General features: G+C 35.5%; 1 protein-coding gene across 3 annotated transcripts in view; it reads left to right on the top strand.

The window, feature by feature from the left end:
* The window catches only part of arhgef10la (Rho guanine nucleotide exchange factor (GEF) 10-like a), a 181,120-nt gene that overhangs the window by 136,981 nt on the left and 24,280 nt on the right, over positions 1–19,859 (top strand). For all 3 annotated transcript variants that reach the window (XM_038280869.1, XM_038280871.1, XM_038280870.1), the window contains 4 exons: positions 7,851–7,937; positions 13,627–13,841; positions 14,480–14,637; positions 18,226–18,368. In XM_038280869.1, coding sequence (XP_038136797.1) covers positions 7,851–7,937; positions 13,627–13,841; positions 14,480–14,637; positions 18,226–18,368 — 603 coding nt within the window. The remainder of the gene's footprint in view (positions 1–7,850; positions 7,938–13,626; positions 13,842–14,479; positions 14,638–18,225; positions 18,369–19,859) is intronic.

Here is a 19,859-nt window from a genome sequence, read left to right on the forward strand (position 1 = left end):
AAATTCGGCTAAACTGGAATCTGTTTATGTGGGCGATGACAACAGAAGAGAATGAAACAGATCCTAGGAATGGTATAATTGCTATGGGTTTTTGTAAATAATATCTTGAGTGTGTGTGACAATGAGCTTCTCCAAAGGGGAATCCATGATTCTTTTCAATTTAGTTAACATATATAGCAGCAATTCATAACACATTTTATCTTAAGGCACTGAACAGACACCACACAGTCAGAATGGTTAAAGGTTTCTGTCAAGGAAAAGAAGTTGATTGCATCGGGTCATCAAATCGCAAGACATGCTCCTCCTGTGGTGACGACTCAACAGGAAAAGTTTGGCTTGCCTTCTTCAGCTCATAGGGGGAGTTCAAGTATCTCAGGATCCTGTTCATGAATGACGGGAGAATGGAGTGGAAGATCAACAGATGCATTGTGTAGACGCTAAGCAGGTCTGTTGTGATGAACAGAGAGCTTAGCCAAATTAACCTTTCAGTCTACGCTCTTGGCCTTGTTTTTGGTCAGGAAATCTGGTCCTGACCAAAAGAACAATGGTCCCAGAAATAAGCAGCTGAAATTAACTTGGAAATGAGTAGAGCTGCTTCTTTGTCACATTGAGAGGAGTCAGCAGAAGATGCTTTGATATCTGTTTTACATATCCCCTAGACACCTCCATCAGGAGGTGTTCTAGGCAGGAGACAATGTCTCTCGAATGGCACTGGAATTCTTTGACTACCCAGGAGAGCTAGAGGAGCTGAAGGAGTTTTCAGGGGACAGGGAATCTGTCTATTTGGAAACAGACTGAGACCACATCAAAAAAGTAGGTCTCTGGTGTGTTTGCATCCAAAAGTGACATGAATTTTGAGTAAACTTTTAAAAAGTTGGAAAAGAGAGAAAATTTGAATTCGATATGTTTCAAACTATTGGAGCAAATAAATGAAACCAAGAGTCGTGATGTCAGCATATGATGTCAACAGGAAGCAAAGTTATCAAGCTGTGTTTTAATATGCACATTGCAGTCAGGGAAGTTGTGCTTAATTTGTCAGCCAGCGATAGTTTATGCCATCATGAGACATAGAAAAAAAAGTCGGAATCAGGAAGCCAGCGACGGCAGAAACAGCTGATCAGTCATGTTTGGTAGATTCACTTTACATCAGATCTTATTTAAAAACTTTGTTTCCGTCTCTTTTTTTTTACATCAAGCCCTTCTAATGCAATACTTCAAAATGCACAAAAACAGGTTGCTGGAAACATGTCTACTTTCTGTTTGTGTGATCGGGACTGGAGTGCGTTGAGTTTACTTTTTGATCATAATCGATTGGTCAAGATTGAGAAGGGAAATTAACTCTGGTCAATCGAATTAAATTTCAGTGTATATATTTATGTGAATGCACATCTTCTCTTGGTTTGACCAAAAATATCAACATTAAATACTCATGCATAACAACAGCCTAGAGGAAAGATTGTTCCACCCTGAAGATAGAGAGAACAGCTGCCTGGAGCTCTGCCATTTCTGACAAATCACTCGATCAGATAGTGTCGAAAAGGTCAGGGAGAGTGATAACTTAAGAGAGAAAAGAAAAAAAGGTTATATTTCAAGCAGAGGATAACATGCTTAGCTTTGACGATATAGTCCAATAAAATCAGACAAAGTAAACCATTATATGCCTAAAGAGATTTCTTGATATATTTTCTTGATTACATGTACTCTATATGATTTAATATGTCATGCTGTTCAACTGTTTTTTTTATTTAATATCTGTCAGGCCTGTCTCTGCATCATTATTGAAGCTGTTTTTTTTTTTCTTTTCGTACATAAAATGTTTCCTTTACAAAAAACTTGCAAAGAACTACATCAACGGCATTTCTTAACATAACAGATGCTTTCACTTTTTTTTTTCAACTAACTTCAGTGGGAGTCTGATTGTAACAACAGGCTCCATTATGTTGATCTGACTGGTTGGAATTAGCTTGGAATATATGGTGACAGACAGATGGCTCATACACTCACCTGCCAAATATGTTTGAAAGTGCATGCCCTTTTTCAAACTGTTTCAAACAAAGGCTTCCCAGATGGTTCCATCTTTTAAAAAGCCATCTGCTTATGTAGAAGAAAAAACACAGGCAAGTGACAAATTGAAGAAAAGGATAAAGCTTGACCCCAGCAGAATTTCCTTTACAGTTGTGAATTTTTTATCTTTTTTTTTTTTTGCAAAGTAGTCTAAATAAAAATAGAGACCTTTAAGGAAACTGCAAATCATGATGAAGTCTCAGTAATCATCTGTTGATTTGATTATACTGCTTTGTTAGAATAGATATTTTTATATTTTCTATTTCCCTTTTTTGAAGAACATGAAGATAAACTCTTTCTACTGTAGCAGCAAATAATACCCCACATAGAAAAGGCATATTTGTATGTATTTGTATGTATTTGCAATACCCTTAAATTTATTTTGATATTTTTCCCATTATAAATGTCAATGCTATGCTGTTTTGCATTTAGCTATCGATACATCTTACTTCCTAACATTGTTTCTATTTTATTGACATCTTAAGGTGATGGTGGCAGCTTTAAGGCCAGAACACACCGGCTGCGTTTTTATTCTCCAACCTGTTTTTTTTTTTCATGTCACAGTGACTAGGTAGAGAGGATCCGACTATAGGCAGGGTGGGCATATCTGCACAGATTTTATTTTTTTCCGGCTTCTGTTTCTGTGCTATACACAAATTAAAACAATTTCCCACATTTGACTTGGACAGATTATGAAAAGTTTTTTGTGTGTGTGTGTGTGTGTTTAAACACAGCCACATTATATAAAGCAAAGCCCCACTTAACAAATCTATACTAAAAACATAATGAGATCTACATCTAAAGAAAATGAAAAACACATCAATAAACGCAACGAGACGGTTTATATGCTGACTGAGGGAATGAGAGGTGGTTCTCAGAGAGACATCTTTATTGAAGTTATTCTTTTTTTCCACAATGAGGTGAGAGATACTGCTTACCTGCTATGTTTGCTCGTTGTTTTTTTTTTTTTGTTGTTTTTTCGTGAGGCTCGGAGAGGATCACTATTTCACTTTAAACTTTTTTTTCTCCTTATGAAGTTATTTCCTTTTCCGAGGGTTAGGGTTAGGATTGATAGACTGCGGCTTCTGTCCCTCATGTTTTTGCCAGGCTTAATGAGGATTACAACTTTATTTGTTTTCAGTCCTGCTGAATTCATATCAAAGTATCCTTTTTAAATGTTGCATTGATTGTTATGCATGTGTCTGTCCTGCTTGCTATGTACACAATGTACAACTTCAAAAAGTGACTGTGTTCCCTTATGATTAAAAGATCCTATTTTGTATTTTCCCCAAAAGTGAATGTGTTTTACTTTGTGACTGCATCTCTCTTCCTGTTAGACGTATGACATTGGCACTTAATTGCTGGTTAGTCTGACTGAAATAGACCTGGGGTCTATCTTGGTCATACCTATGCAAGCCCTCCTTGCATAAAATCATGCCGGGTGGGATCTTCCCCATTGACTTTCTGTGAGCAGTAAACACTACGACCGACACGAAAATCAGATTTGATACGTTCTGGCATTAAGTTGACACCTAGGATGCACTTTACATTGGCGAGAAAAAAAATAAAAGAAATCAGCTATTTTATTATTAGTTTTTTAAAGAAATTAATTCATCATAATTCCTTAACTATTGGGGCTTTAAAACACCATTTTAGTTTTCCATCTTGATTACCTAACGACAACTTTGCAAAATATCTCCTGTTTGTTGCTTCTTTAGTTTCTATTACTGATAGCAGTATTCAGGATATAAGTAATTTCAGGTTGACTGGTGGTTCACTTTGTGGCTATCCTGCCTCCAGCCTAAGGCAGGGGGGGTGCAGTGGAGAGGGAGCTGCTGCACCAGTCAATTACCAGTTAATAAACAGTGGAAGTTTTCTATTAGTGCTTGTTAGTGCGTGTAAAAGATTGTTGGTATGTGGAATTGGGGGAAGGTAGTGTGACTTTGGAATTAGAAAAAAAAGTGCAGGCATAATTTCTTTCCGAGTTCTGTACACAGCACCCAGTTCACTGGCTGTTTATTGAGATAGTATTTTTTTATTAGATTTTCATCATGTTGTACTGTGCAGTGAAAAACATTTGCTCATACACATTTTTTTGAAATTACCCCAAAACGTTTGGTCAGGACTTTCACATGAGGCAATATTTCACTAAGTGACTCTAGAAAACTATTTCCAATAAATCATATATATTGCATAGGAATCATGGAGGCCTTCAATGCAGCTGTTTTTGTAGTTCATCTTGTCATTAATAACATTAAAAGTCTCCAGTTACTATGATGCATTTATGCTTTATAGGAAGCAGTTAACACAAATCCCTTATAGTTGTTCCACATATCGCAAAGAAAAAAAAAAGATTTTACAGTGCTTACAGTGGGAAATTGCTGCAAGGAAAAACAGTGCAACTTAGTAGCCTTGGGAATTGAAACAACCTTAATTGGATTTGGGGAAGCCATATTTACCAAGGGAGTTCTGCTCTGACAGTCTGAAAGCCAAAAGCATGATTCATTAAAAATATTTCCTGTCATATCAGACCACAACCAATAACTATTGCTACTCGCTGATGCTGACATACTGTGCCAAGGGGTACACCTGTATTGGCAAAGTCTACAGAATGTATAAAAAATGTTAACAATAAATGGCCCTGCCCTAAAAGATTGATATTTAATTTTATAGGTTTATTTATCTTGCAGACAAAGAGTTAACTTTACTGAATGGATATCTTAAAACCAGAATTTGGAATAAGTATCTCTTGAAATGATAACTTTTTCTAAATTCTCTTATTGCTATTTATTTCATTGATGACCAGCAGAAGGAGGTTCACTCTTCCTGTATATTAACGCATTATAAATTGAGTCTCTACTCCGAGCCTGTTTCGCTTCCAATACAGGTAGCTTTTTCAATTCGAAACGTCAGAAATAGCGTAACGAACAATTCCCTCCAACAACCTCCCTTTCAAAGACATAGAAGGATATTGGGTGTTACAGGCTAACAAAGAAACCCAAATGGCCCCCATTCCTTAGGGCCCATTCGTCCCGTTCAATTTGCATGTTTTCTAAGCCAGGACAGGGCTTTGTTTCTGGTCCACTCTATAAAGCCTCAAACTCAACGCTCAGTGGATTGTTTTTTTGTTTTTTTTTACTTTTTTGGAATGATTCTCCTGTCCAATCCTTTCCTTTAAATCCTGTTCCCTGAAGTCCTCTTTGAAACTTTCAAAGCTGGCTTACAGGCTCACCTTTCTTGGTCATTGTTCGCCTACAAGGAGCTATCTTTTCTCTCTCTGCCTCACACTTAAAGTTCTGGAGTTGGACAGTTAGGCTATTTTAAAAACGAGACCCACCAAAGACTTTGGAAACGCTTAGATGTCATTGATTTTTAAATGGAGCAACACTGATTCAATATTAGCTTTGGGAATGCCTGTGATATGGGTGTTGCTTTAGGGTTGCATTTCCTGTGTGCCTGTTGATATAATTAGCACTTTCTCAGGTTGAAACTATTTCACAGGCTTTGTTGTTATCCTCACCCTGCTCTTTCCACTGGCTATTTAAAGAAGAGTCGAGTAAGTGGACCAGCAGTTTACTGTATTGATCGCGGTCATTACTTATGTTTTAATGTGAGCCGTATCAGTCACAGGGTTTATGTTATAATGTTTTTTTCTTTAGTCTTTGTGACTATTCTTTTAAACTAAAGCAATAAAAAATTATTTTTAAAGAAAAATAAAAAAGGTTCCATATTTCAATGCATATTAATGTTCATTAATGGCAGTGTTTGCATTCTTTATTCTGTTAATTCAAATAAGGGGTTATTGAAAAGCAGCTAATTTATTATTTAATGTAAGAAAATAGCTTTTAAATACCTTAAGAATCCCTGTGTACAGGGTCTCAGCGGGTCATTAAAAATAACTAAAAGTCATTGAATTATTAGTTTTTTAATTAAGGCCTTAATTGGCATTAAACTTTATTAAATGTATTTATTGTGGCATAAAAGTTTATTAAAACAATTTCTTCAGACATATTATATCACAATATATATTTGTGTGGAACTGCTTCCGGTTGATCGCAAAGCTGTATGTTCAGAAAAGAAGCTTGAGTCGGAGAAAAAGCTAGAGAATGGGGGAAAAATATCTAATTTCAACAAAAATGGCTGGAAAACAAGGAATTCGGAACATGGCTGCAGCCTGTCAACGGGTAGCTGTTGGTGGCATTAAAATTATTTCTAAGAGCATTAAAAGAGCATTAAAAGCATTATGTTAGAGTTATTCATTCCTGTATAAAACCTGGTATAGCAACTTTCCATGGCTACGTCTCTAGTATCCACAGACTAAGGCTACAATGCACTCAGATACAATGATATCAAGGTCTTTAAAGATTGGCCTACAATGCTCGGCTGTACCAGGTGACTGATAATATCTATCCAGCACTGAACTGCCAGTTCTATGGCCTATAGAGTTTCAGTCCCACTGGTCCAATCGGACAGCTCTCTTTCTGTCAACCACAGGACTTTTCTATATGGACACCATTTATGGCCTGGGCTTAATTACCTATCAAAAGACATTTCAGAGCATTTGAATATGAGAAGGGGTGGCAGGAGACAAAGAGAAAGATAACAGAGGGAAAGCATAAAAATATGTGAATGATGAGAAACAGAATTGGGAACATGGGGCAGAAGATTGATGGAGAGGAAGAGCTGTGCATCTGTGGATGGAATTTGAATGGATGTGGACAGACAGAATGAGAGAAGGAATGTTTTCCAGTGCATGTGAGGGGAGCAGCGATCTGGCCAGTGTCCTTTTTTTTAGTGTTAACAAATAACCCAAAATGGAGAGAAAAGAGGGAGGGTCTATGCTGGGGTTGTCTATAAATTGCCTGTGATTGATTCATACTGCTATAGAGGACGACAGTTAAAGACGTGGTGCTCTCAGCGCTGGTGCTCTCCACACTGTGAGTCACTCTCTCTTCCTCTTGAGGAAGGAGCAACTCACCCATTTCTGGCCTCTATTAACCCAAAAACACACAAATATTTGTCCTACATGGCCTAACTTTGCTGGTCATATTCCATAGTAGATCAAATTCCCATATAAAAAGCTCCAGGTGGCAGTTTATTGGTATACTATTACACATTTGATATGTTGTAATTATCAACCATAATAACTCTAAAGTAAGCAAATATTAAACAGTATAAATACTGATCTATATTTAGTTGGAGAATTTGACAAATGTTGGCTTATTGATAATGACAATATGTAAAACGCTGTTTTAGTTCCAAAGGAGAGAGCTATGCCTTTGCTTTTTCAAAAAAAAAAATAGAAAATATTTATATAAATCCATACATGTTAATTATTTTTAAAGATTATTTATTTAGTCTTTTGCTTTTCATCTTTATAATTCTAACTTCATAATATAACCAACCATAATCCTGACAGAATGCTTGTTTCTTTTTACTTTTAGTTTAAAAATGAAAACCTCTGTTTCAAAAGATGGAATTGAAATAAAAAGTTCTAAAACCATTATTATTTTTTTTTTTTCAAATAGAGTGGGATGTTTCTGTGGTAAAGTCAATTTTTTATTCAGTAAGCTGCTCTGAAAACTTCATTTGGTTTTGTCGGTTTCAAAAGGCTTTTGTCATAGAATTTTAAAAACACATAATAAAAGACCTGTATTTTACAGTTATGTAATGTGGCTCAGCAAGAGGGTTTTGCAACAGGGATTGTAATTTAAACTTTATAATGGAATGACACTATATAATAATCTGCTGAAATGTACAATACATATCTTTTCCCTTTCTTTCAGCTAGAGACTGCCCTTCACAACCCTGTTAACTGTGCATTGTTGGGCTTCTCTGCAGCAAGTACCTCTTTACCTCAAGGCTATCTCTGGGTAAGTTATGGAAGCCACATACCATTACCATTTAAATCTTCATTCTGTCAGACTGCTGCTTTAATGCCTCTGAACTTGTTGAAATTCAACAGAATTTGGAAAAAGGAAGGAATTCATATAGAAAATATTTTTCACTTCGTAAGTTTCTATTTTTGTCACTTGCCTCCCTGGAAAGGCCGGTTAATTTAGCAGGCACTCCTCTTTTGACCTCAAAGGCAGTTTAATCAGGTGTTGGGCCTCCTAGACTGAGACTGAGGCCCTGTGTCTCAGACTTAATTGCATTTGAGGTGTCATTCTGAAGGAGATTCACTGTTCACTAAGATAAGGAAATAACATGAATTGCATTCTTTTCCCCATTCCTGATTTTATTTTCAATATTTTAGTTCTCTAGTTATTTGCCTTCATATAAATGTTTTCCAAAACTAGTATTTCTCTTTGTTTCTGTGCTGCTTTTGGTTTTCAACTTAACTTTATGTAGATGCTTATTTTTATCACTTTATTCCTTGTTCCTGCTTATTTCATTCCATTTACGTTTTTACAGTTTAAACTAATGACGATCAGTTCAATGTAAACTGAATTGAATTACTTGATTAAAAAATTTTGAATTTGTAATACCAGATGGGACTAGCATACAACAAATTATATTTTACATTGCATGAGTGTTTAAAAAGGTCGCTGTTGAAAAACACACCTTAAGTCCTCCATTAGAGCCTTTTTTAACGTATCTGTAGGTTTGATCATAGCGATTCAGAATAATCCACCTGCTTTTGACTCCAATTACTGATTATTTCTGGAAGTACTGCCGTTTTATTTCTAAGAAATATATTTGCATGTGCAGTTATTGTTAATTTCGCACTGTAGAGCCAATTTAGTTTACTGTTATCTTTTGGGGGTCTCTTACTTTAAGTTTCCTCAGGTTTTGCTCATTATCTTTGTTCTTTCTCCACATAAGTTAGTGTAAAACATTAACCGCCTGTGAAACACATAACTGTGTGGGGGAAAATAATTAGGCGATCGAACATTATGAATATAAATGAAATAAATCAAGGATCGAGTTTGACTCAAGGATTGTTTTTTTATTTGAAAAATTAAACCATGTAAGAAAATTCCTTCTAGCCTAAATATATGGATTTGTTTGTGTGCCTTTGGGTGACGTATTAAATCCCTGTCATTTCTGTTCACTTGTCTGTACTTGAAGCAATATTTTATCTAAAAGAGCTACGTAAAATGTTTACTGTGATGTTTTCCTTTAACTTATTTTTTATTTTTTTTTTACGTAAAAATGATAGTGATTAAAACCCCAACACCCAGTGGGGTTTGGTTTCTGTCTTTGATGCAAATTGCTTTTAGCAAGACAAACAAATAATGTATTCATTTTCATTTGATGTATAAAAAGACAAAACGTGCATGCTCACAAATGGACATATGCATCACTGTGGGTCATTTGTTTAATGTGATTCAAACAATCAGGAACGCTGCTGTAAAATTATAATTGCAATCCTCATTCTCTGGACTGCTGTAGTATTTCCATTTGGGAATTCAGCAAATCCAACTTCCAATTTAAAATTAAACACAATTATTATTGAAACTCTACTGTTTTGTATCAGTTTATTTGAAAAAGGGTCAATTCATATACACTACATTATACATATACAAATTGTGCAGATACTCAAAATAAAAGATTGTTGACGAGGCTAATTTTCAATTCTCTCCCTCTACTGGGTAAAGCTGAGTTACCCACTATTAACCAGTCCCCTTGGCAACAGTTGGCAACAATCAATCAAGCTCCCTCTAAAATAGCCCTTTATTATGTACAACAAAAAGAGAAAAAACTGTCAGTAAGGGATTGACAGCTGCTGTGGACCATTTACTTTCCGTTTTTTATTTTTTGCTCAAAATCTCTTTTTAAACTCCATCAAACACTTCACTGTGCAGCAAATTGTTTTTGGTCAGCCTGTTTGTAAGCAGATTCAGACAACAAATAGGGCAATTCAATGATACGACCAGGTCTAAAGCTCAAAGGACTCACCTTCAAATAAGGGGCAAATGTTACCATTTATTAAATAAAGTAAAATACGGATATTAACCAGTTAAAACATTGTTAGACATTAACAACAGATGTCCTGCAACAAGATCTCATAAAACTCCTAGTAACAATGAACTCTTACAAATGCTTTGTCCTGTTAAAGTATTGAGAAACCTACAGTACATATTAGTGTTGATTTTGAGATAAATTGTTTGGTTCTCCAATTTAAAATTGTGTCATAACAAGTAAAAAATCTTTATAGTTATAGATTTTGCTGTCAAATATTCACAGTGCAGATTTCATGAAACTTACATGTATTTATGTCAAATATCTGGTTGTTGACAGAACAAAAATTTGTTTTTTCCCAAGTTGTTTTTTCAACAAAAAGCTCAGAGGTTTATTGAAATCTGTATCCTTTCCATACCTCGATTTAAAGGTAGTTAAATCTTGGTTTTCAAAAAGACTGAAATGTTTTACTATGTACCCATTTTAAAGTATCATGTAGTCCAAAAGTGATGTTCATGAAAAATGTTTTATAGGGAAGTTTTTCTCCAGATTTGGTGTAAGACAAATCGATGCACAAGATCCTTCATGCCCACAACTATCAGCACCTACAACCTCTGTTTAAAAATATACTTATGAGTTGCATCAACATTTGATTTCCCTTTGGGATTAATAAAGTATTTTTGAATTGAATTTAATTGAATTTGGGGTCACCCATGGAGTTACCAATGAGATCTGTTATTTAACATAAAATCCATAGATCCAGCTTTTTTATTATCATGCAAATAATTTTGTCTATTCTTTACAAATCAATATTTCACCAAACTAAAACAAAGTACTTTCCTCAAAAATAAAATATTAATGGCAATAATTTGGATGATTATAATCAAAATAGCAGTGAAGGCCTGAGGTTCCAGTATGAATAATTAGTGGCTGAGTGTTCACGCCCCCAGTTGGTTCTACCTCCCTGGCAGCCTTGTCAAATAAGGGATGACACTAATCATGTTAAAGTTAGATGGGCTATGGGGATTTCTGCATGCTTTGATCAGAGTAATGACATTGTGTCTAATCAGCCTGATACTGCAGTGTTTGCCTGAATGCCTCCACCTTCTCTGTCCCACTTTTCCTAGTCTTATAGTTTCATTTTGAGAAAGCTAATCTGATAGTGTCCTTTAGCTTCTCATCTTATTCATCTATTGTGTACAGTAAGTTCACATTTTCTGCAAGAGGTACTAGTTTATTTACCTGCTTCTATTATGCCACTAAAATGTACTTTTCTCTGTGTTTCTCTTTTATGATTTATGTTCTTGTGCAGTAATTCTCCCAGTTCTTAAATGTGCTTTACAAATACCCTTGCCTTGACTCTTGAGAAAGCATAAATGTATCAATTTTAGGGTTAGTAAATTAACTCTCGACCTGTTCATTTTTTTTTTTTACTTTATATGTAGTGAACACAGACAGCCATCTCTATCTGCTTTTGACATGTTTTATAGCAAAAGTCTAGTTTATACTAGCAAAGCATTCAGTTATTTAATTTTGATTAGTTTGGTTGATTTGGGGAACACAACTTGTTTTGTTTTTTTATACCAATGATTCGAATAAAAACGTAATATATGTTTAAAATTTAAATAGAAAAAAATATAAGAAAAGAATGTTAAAATGTATAAATGCTTTCTCTTGGCTGCTTCTGTATGAGTTTCTTCTGTGACATGAAACTGTGGTGTTTTTGGCGGGGGGGGAGTCCTTGCTGCAAGATAAGTGCTCCCAATCTTCTTTTCACCCTGTGCAACAGACCATTATTTGTTCTGGCTCATTTTCAAGAGCCCAGAGGATTGCTCCTGTCCAGATTCTGTGTGCTGATACAAATCAAACAAATGATTGCATGCAAATAAGCAGGAGCTTTGCATAGAATAGCTTAAGACTATTTTTAGCTCACAATGTCCTACTCATATGTAATTTAAACAGATTAAATAATTCTTTTCTGTTTTTACAGCAAGCATTGGATTATTTTCTATGAAAAATATACTTTTTGACCTCCTACTGATATAACAATTCAGATCACATTGAAAACCAGCATAACCCTGTTTTGCAGAAAGATAGAACAACCTTAACTGAATTTAAAATGAAAAGGGTTTGAAAATTTCAGTTTTTCCTATTTTATCCCAAAGCAGATGTATAAAAAAAATGCAGCTGTGCATAGGATGTCAAGCATCAATTAAATCTCCCACCCTCTACATCGCATGTTAATTGTCTTATAAATCCTCACGATTTTTGTACTTAATATGAAGATCATTCCATCTTCTTTGGAATTCATTTTTTTTTTTTTTTTTACTGCCTGTACTCTCATGAAAATAATTTAAACACCTGTTTCGGCCCTGAGTGGGGGAATCCTTTTCCAAATTGCTATTAAGCAGCATGGTCTGTCAGCTGCTTTTTGTTAGCATCCATATTTAGTTATTCTAAGAAAAGGATCTTAAAGTATATTGAGTGACCTTGTGGAATGTCTTACAAAAAGTCAGTTGAGTTAATTGAAAATGATTTTATTTTTATTTCGTCTCGGCCTGACTGCAGCAATATATCTTACACTTGATCTAGAAAGCCAAAAAAAACGGAAAGGAAATCTCATTGTCAAGCAGCTCAAAGCTCTTCAGAAACTTATGAGATCTTCTGTTCTTCAGTGATGAAAAGATTTTAGATCTTTAGACAATTCTTTGATCTTCATGGAATGATATTACATAATGTGTTTTTAAAGTGCTATGAAAGAGAGCAGAGGGATAATAAACGACAAGGTCTGAAAGGATTCGTGATCAAATATTTCGTTCAAACCTATATTGATGACATCTAAGTAGCATTTAACAGAAGACAAGTTCTCCTCTGACCTTCACAATTTGATGGAGAGGTGTAAAGCACAGTTCAACAATGATCAGAGAAAAACTTTTATCTGTACCTTTTTTTTCTTCAGCAAAATAATGTATGCATTACTCATTCCATCACATATTATAGTGTTGTAAAGCTTATGATGGGATTTGTGTTAACAAAACATTGATGATCAACCTTTGACTCCATCATGTCACTAAACACTTAAACTAATTTTATCTGAAGCAAACATACCATTTCTAAGAAAAAATTCTAATCCTAAAGAGAAGGAGAGCTTAGCAAAAGTTTGTAGAGAAAAAAAAAATCCCATTTTATATTAGATTGACAGAAATTGCCACCTAAAAGTATGGCAGTTCTATTTTTCAGTCACACACTATTTTTTGAGGAACAGTTATTCAAAAGATTAATCCTAATGTCGTTTGAGAAATAAAGCTGTCTTAAGATATAAAGGTTCCAAAAAATCTGTTGAAATTGCAGGTTTGTCCAAAGATCTTTTTAAAATCTTGTGATTCAAACTTTAAAATACGCTTTAAACATGGATTGAAAATTGGAAATGGGAAGGAAAATTAAATGAGGGATTCTCTAAATCTAGGAGGATATTTTATCAGTTTTCAGTGTCTGAGAACAATCGTGAAAACCTCTTATCTTTGGTTTCTCAATTTGGCTTAGAAGATGCAAAAATCATTCGCTCACAGAGTTACAAAAGTCTTAAACACAAGTATGAGGGTAAAAACATTATTTTGATTAAAATGCTACCCGATAACCTTTGTTTGTTTTCAACAGGTGGCTGGTGCGGGTGAAGCTTTTCAAGGCCATATAGAGATTTTTTCCCTCAACAGGCCAACCCCGAGGGCTGTAAAGAGCCTACAAATAAGTTCTGCTGTTAGATGCTTGGAGTATGTTCATCCACCTTCGCCGACAGAGGAAGATGATGCAGGAGCTCACAAGGCTTCCATAGGGACTGGTACCAGCATTTGTGTTGGATTAGATGATGGCCGGTGAGCATTTCTTCCCTATAAAGTGTAACAAAACTACTCTCAAAGTACTGTTTGTCTTATATGATAGAACAAAAAAAACATATTTTGTCAAACTCCTATGAAATTACCCTCCTCAAAGATTCGTTGTCAATATTTCATCAGAACAAGTTAGAGTGATAATTCTGTCACGTATCAATACTGTCACTTGTTAAACAATGTATTTCAGTATCAAATCCAATAAAGCCTTTTATAACCTTACATGGGGCATCAAATGGTTTGGAGGATAGATTAATTCTTACATTTTGGTTTTTATAAAATGCACTCTCAGATCACAGTTATTACAATTATTTTTATTTCAAATTAAATCAAGTTTTTGTTATAGATCAGAGTAAAAACACAAACAGTTGTGAACAGCTTACTTAATCTTAGTCAATGCCTTCCAGTTTCAGTTTCTATCCAGGGACACCAGAACACATGTAACGAAACCAAAATGATATATTTTGCCATTGTGTAGAAGAAAAGAAGATTCATCAGAGGTAGTAGTTCCACATGTGCAATGCTTTGTGCAGTGTTAAATTAAAACTATATGAGAATGAGACACTGTTATTTCCAATGACACTCATTTATCATATCTTGTTTTACCACTGTTGTTCTTTCAGGATTCTGGTCTATGGGAGTGCAGATGTAGCAGCCCAATACTTGCTGACCCTCCACAACCCAGACGGCAGTCCTGTACTGTGCCTGAAGCACTCCTCTCGCTTCCTGTTTGCAGGGTTGCGCAATGGAAAGGTGATGGTGTATGGCAGAAATAACAATGGTGAGATTCTCCATGGCTGCTCTCTTTAAAGGAATAGTACACCCAAAACATGATTAGCCTTCATTTTCTACTCACCTCCATGCTGAACAACACTCTGGAGTACTTTTTTGATATCTCAAATGCATCTGGAGATCTGGGAGGCTTCTTGCTGTCTGCTGACATTCAAATAATGGAGGTCCATGGCGCCCGAGACAGAAAGGTCCATAAAAGTCCACAAAAACGTGTCAATATTCCTCCATACTGCTCGTCCAATGTAATCCAAGTGTCCTGAGTGGGTAGCATCCAGAATTTACTCGAAACGAAGTCATTTAGAATGTTTTTAGAGCATAAACAGTAGTGTATAGGATTTCCTAATAGCGCCCCCATGCGCGCTCACGATTCTACGGAAGCCGGCAGACCAAACCGGAAGAAAGTGCGCATTCAGCGTCTGGTTTGCCGATACTGCAAGCGTAGAAGAAGAAATGTGCTGTTTACCTGTGCAAAGAAAGAAACAACGAAAGAAAAATGTCTGAGGACTTCAGTGTTGAGGAAGAGCATGAGTTCTTTGCCGAGCTGAATGCGCTGGTTTGGTCTGCCGGCTTCCGTAGAATCGTGAGCGCGCATGGGGGCGCTATTAGGAAATCCTATACACTACTGTTTATGCTCTAAAAACATTCTAAATGACTTCGTTTCGAGTAAATTCTGGATGCTACCCACTCAGGACACTTGGATTACATTGGACGAGCAGTATGGAGGAATATTGACACGTTTTTGTGGACTTTTATGGACCTTTCTGTCTCGGGCGCCATGGACCTCCATTATTTGAATGTCAGCAGACAGCAAGAAGCCTCCCAGATCTCCAGATGCATTTGAGATATCAAAAAAGTACTCCAGAGTGTTGTTCAGCATGGAGGTGAGTAGAAAATGAAGGCTAATCATGTTTTGGGTGTACTATTCCTTTAATACTGGCTTTGGTCTTGTTTAAGCTAGGCCATACCTTCTCTTTAGTATATTGAAAAAGGAATAAAAATATACATATACTTAGAAAAAGGTTATCTTTATCTTAAAGTGATTTTAGTATTGGAAAAGGAAAAAGAATAGTATAAATAGGGTTTTCAAAGGACAAAACTGTCTAGATGCCAGAACTCGTTCAGCCACTAAAGGTGTTATATGCAATTTATGCTTTTCCAAGTGATCATAAGTATGAAATAAATGTTAGACAGAGTGAACAAATGCTTAGTTTAAAAACATTTAGTCCATCCATCCATCCATTATCTGACATGCTTGTCCCAATTGGGGTCGCGAGGGGTGCTGGTGCCTTTCTCCAGCTGTCAATGGGCAAGGGGGGGGTGCACCCTGGTCAGGTCGCCAGTTAATCGCAGGGCAAAACATTTAGTATTCTATAAAAATAAAGATTAAAATACAAACTTCTAATAATAAAATTTTTTCATATTTATTTAAGTGAAATTATCATTGATATGGCATATTTTAAATTGGTTTCATCATTTGAGCCATCAATGTCTTGGTTGTTGAGAGTTTTCCAAAGAACCAATAAATATCTGCACAATAATTTAACAACCAAAAAGGAAAAAAAATTCAAGTGTTCCTTTTGACTACTTCAACTCTAGACCCTACAAAAGCCCACAAGAAACAAAAACTAAACAAAAATTAAATATTGGCATGTCTGATAAGCCTTAAAAATAACGTCTTTAAAATGTTTGCTTCTGTTTAAAAATGTTGTAAGTTCTAAGTTGCAAAAAAAGGTTGGTTGGGAAAGGGAAGCTTTCTTTCTACTTAAAAATCCTCTCCATGAGGTTTAACACTTTTCACTTTCAAGTTATACAAAGAAACAGTAACCAGAAAAATATGGTAAATATTTATTTTTTATTATGACTAAGAAAAAATAGAATAAATAATGTAGAGAGGTGTTTCTTTCCTTAAAATATTGTATTTTACCATTCAATGCTAAACAATAACTAGAAATGAAATACCTTGAGCCTGAAATATTTCTTTGTAAATATATAAGCACAATGCAATAAAAGCTGAATATTACTGTCATACATGTTTTGATACGTTTCTAGAATTACTGCATTATTTTGCAGCTGCAAAAACTGCTGGCTTTAGATTACTTTTATTATTATCCTTTTGTCTTTCCTGCAGCATGATTTTTCACACCCACTGCAAATATGAACGTAGCACTTCACCATGTGGTAGGATGGCATGCCATGTTTAGTCAGGCGTTGCACAAGGCCAATGGGGCTTAACACCATCTCAGCAGAGGTTTGCAGTCTTCTGAGCCAGCAGGAGTACAATAGCTCTATCAGTGGGTTCCTTTTACCTGGCCAAAGTATGTCAGCGTGCCTGTCTCCCTACTGTGCTCCCCTCTCCTCCTTAGCAGAGAGAATGATTAATTACACCAAGCTGCTGCATGCTGATTAAATATTACTATTCATGTTTTATAGATATACGTTATATAAAAAAGGACAGAACAAGAGTTCCCGAGGGTGTTATAGAATGTTTGTGGCCTTGACACATCTGTTAAAGTTTCATACCCATACCATCTGTGGCAACCAGGAAATGCAAAAAGATTTCCTGACACTTGCACAAAAACTATTTTTAGACCTACACATCATATTGCTGTTTTATTATAGGTTTGGTTAAACTTTTTTCTAAGATATGTAAATAGAGTTTAAAGTGAAGTGAGAAATTTGGTTTAATGCTACAAGCCTGGTCTATATGTTAAAGATGAAGAAATGCTGTCAAGCCCTTGGTTAACAGAGGACCAGAAGAGCATTTGCAAGTTTGAATTTTGAAAAGGTGGGAGAATGACCTTTAGAACATGCCAAACAATTAACCTGTAGAAGTCAGACGGTATTGTAAAGCTATTCTTCTATGAAAGCCAGAAATAAACAACTCAAAATGTTAATTAAATGGCTGAATACCCCCTTTTTTAATGTCCTTTCATTAACACACAGCAAAAAAAAAGGCTTGCATGATTCAGTATCAAATAGGTCTTTGTGTTACCTAGAAGGCCTGCTATTCTGATTAGGATTCCAAGAAAAAGGTCCTCTTTATTTTCACACCGATAAGGCAAAAGGATCTGACGAGACATTCAGAATTGAGGTTCTTTTCACACAAGGACAGGACCTGGTGATAACACAGGTGGGGAGTACATTAAAGCGTACTTGAGACTTATTAGCATGTAGATGGTGGGGAAGCAAATGCTGTTCTACACAGTGTGGGATGATTTACAGTCTCTTTTTTATTCAAATAAGACTTCAGTTGTATTCAGTCCATAGCCAATGTTCTAAAGCAACACTTTTTGTTAAATGAAAATTAAGAAAAAAAAAACTCTTCAAAATTTGAACTGAAAACACTTCAAAATTTATTAATCTAGTAGAAAATCTCTTTTTATTTTATTATGAAATTTGCTTACCGTCACTGGTGGCATGACTTGTACCAAACTGCATACATCTATATGACAATTATCACAATGAATGTTACAATAAGGGCGTATTTTTATACACCATAAACTTGCTTGGATTACAGCATGCTATATTTTTACATCTCTTCATCTTTTATACAAAATGGGTTATTTTGTTCTGGCAGATGATCTTTGGGATCCTGATTCTCCACGATGTATAAGTTTGGGAGTAGAGCCAGTTCGGACTTTGCTGGTGCTGGATGAATCTGTGTGGGCAAGCTGTGGGAACTCTGTCACTGTCATGAAAACACCTACCCTCACCACTCAGGTAAACCCCCTATGCACTTATGTAATTCCTTTACCTGGCTCAAGGCTTTATTCATGTTCAAACCTTTCTCTTAACAAAGACCTGATCACATAAGCATCAAAACAATAAACATACTTTCCTGATTCAAGAAGGAATTATGTTTTCAAACCTGAACCTTTTTTCAGACCCATCCTTCAACTCTTCTACAGAATTGCAAAACATTCTGAGGGCACTGCGGGCATTGCAAAGACCTGGAAGCTGTTGCTGCCCACAGGGCAGTCCAGCCAGTTATTACATTAAAGGGGCAGTTAGAGTTTATATAGACACAAGCTTGTTTCATTAACTCCATTTTTATGATAATCAAAAAAGTTATTTGAAACCAAATTTCATATCTATTCAACTCATCTTTTTTCCTGCTAACTAAATAATATTACTTATAAAGTTTTATTAGCTAAACTGTAAAACATGCTTTATAGTAAAAGCAATCCAGAAACACTTCCTTGAAAAGGGGGAAAGGAACTGGCTACTTCTGTCAATCTTAACACATGACTCTGCCAACAGAATTCTTTAAATTCTTAAGAAAACATTGCGAATTTTTTAGAGAAGACATCCTGTTCGCTTTACATAATTATTTTTGGTGCAACATTTGTAGGAAATTTCTCCTTTTATTTCAGGGAAGATTTATACAACCTTTGAGAGCCTGCAATCTAATCTGCTATGTCATCAAGATTTACTACCGCTGTAGCCACTACATGGACAACGAGGCAGGCCCTCTTGTAGATTCATAAAAAATGTGTGAAGCTCTCATACACAAATAAGCTATACCGCAAGAGCTGTGAGTGATGATACAGTACTGTGCACTATCATTTTCTAAAAGTCAAACTGGTGGTTGTGTCATTATTTCCATTTTCGTGCAGTTATCCTCCGAGGTGTTCTCTGTTTTTGATATGTCATTAAAGGTGTAGAGCAGTGCGAGTTTTCCGGCTCTGATAGAAAATGATAGACAAAAAAACATTTTTTTTTTCCTGTGGAAAGGTTAAATGTGGTACTTGGATACCAAACCCAGACCATTTCCATTTAATTATAGCTCCCTGGTGTAATTACACCTGTATAAATAGGTTGCGTTTTAATTTTCATTGATGTTAAATTCTACCAAGCAGTTAACAAAAATATATATTTATCAATTATGTATCTTTTTCAATTATTTTGTGAATCCATTTTCAGAAAGAAAAACTAAATCAAATATAATATTTCACCATGTTTTGAAGATATAGCTAAGGAAGTCTTGGGTTATTATAAAAGTATTTCAGCTAACCACTGTTAAGGTGCCATAGATCCTCTTTTATCACATCCAGTTAACATGCTTTAGGTACAGGGATAAATTCATACTTACTGGCTTTCTTTTGCTCTCTATGTTATTGTTTCATTTGCCTCAACCCTGAAATTGAATTCCCCTGGCCTCAAAAACTCCTTGTGCTTTTCCAGTTGTTTTTTTTCCTCATCTATGTGTGT

The sequence above is a fragment of the Cyprinodon tularosa genome, unplaced genomic scaffold, assembly GCF_016077235.1.
Source record: "Cyprinodon tularosa strain WSP-4 unplaced genomic scaffold, ASM1607723v1 ctg165, whole genome shotgun sequence".
Lineage (NCBI taxonomy): Eukaryota > Metazoa > Chordata > Actinopteri > Cyprinodontiformes > Cyprinodontidae > Cyprinodon > Cyprinodon tularosa.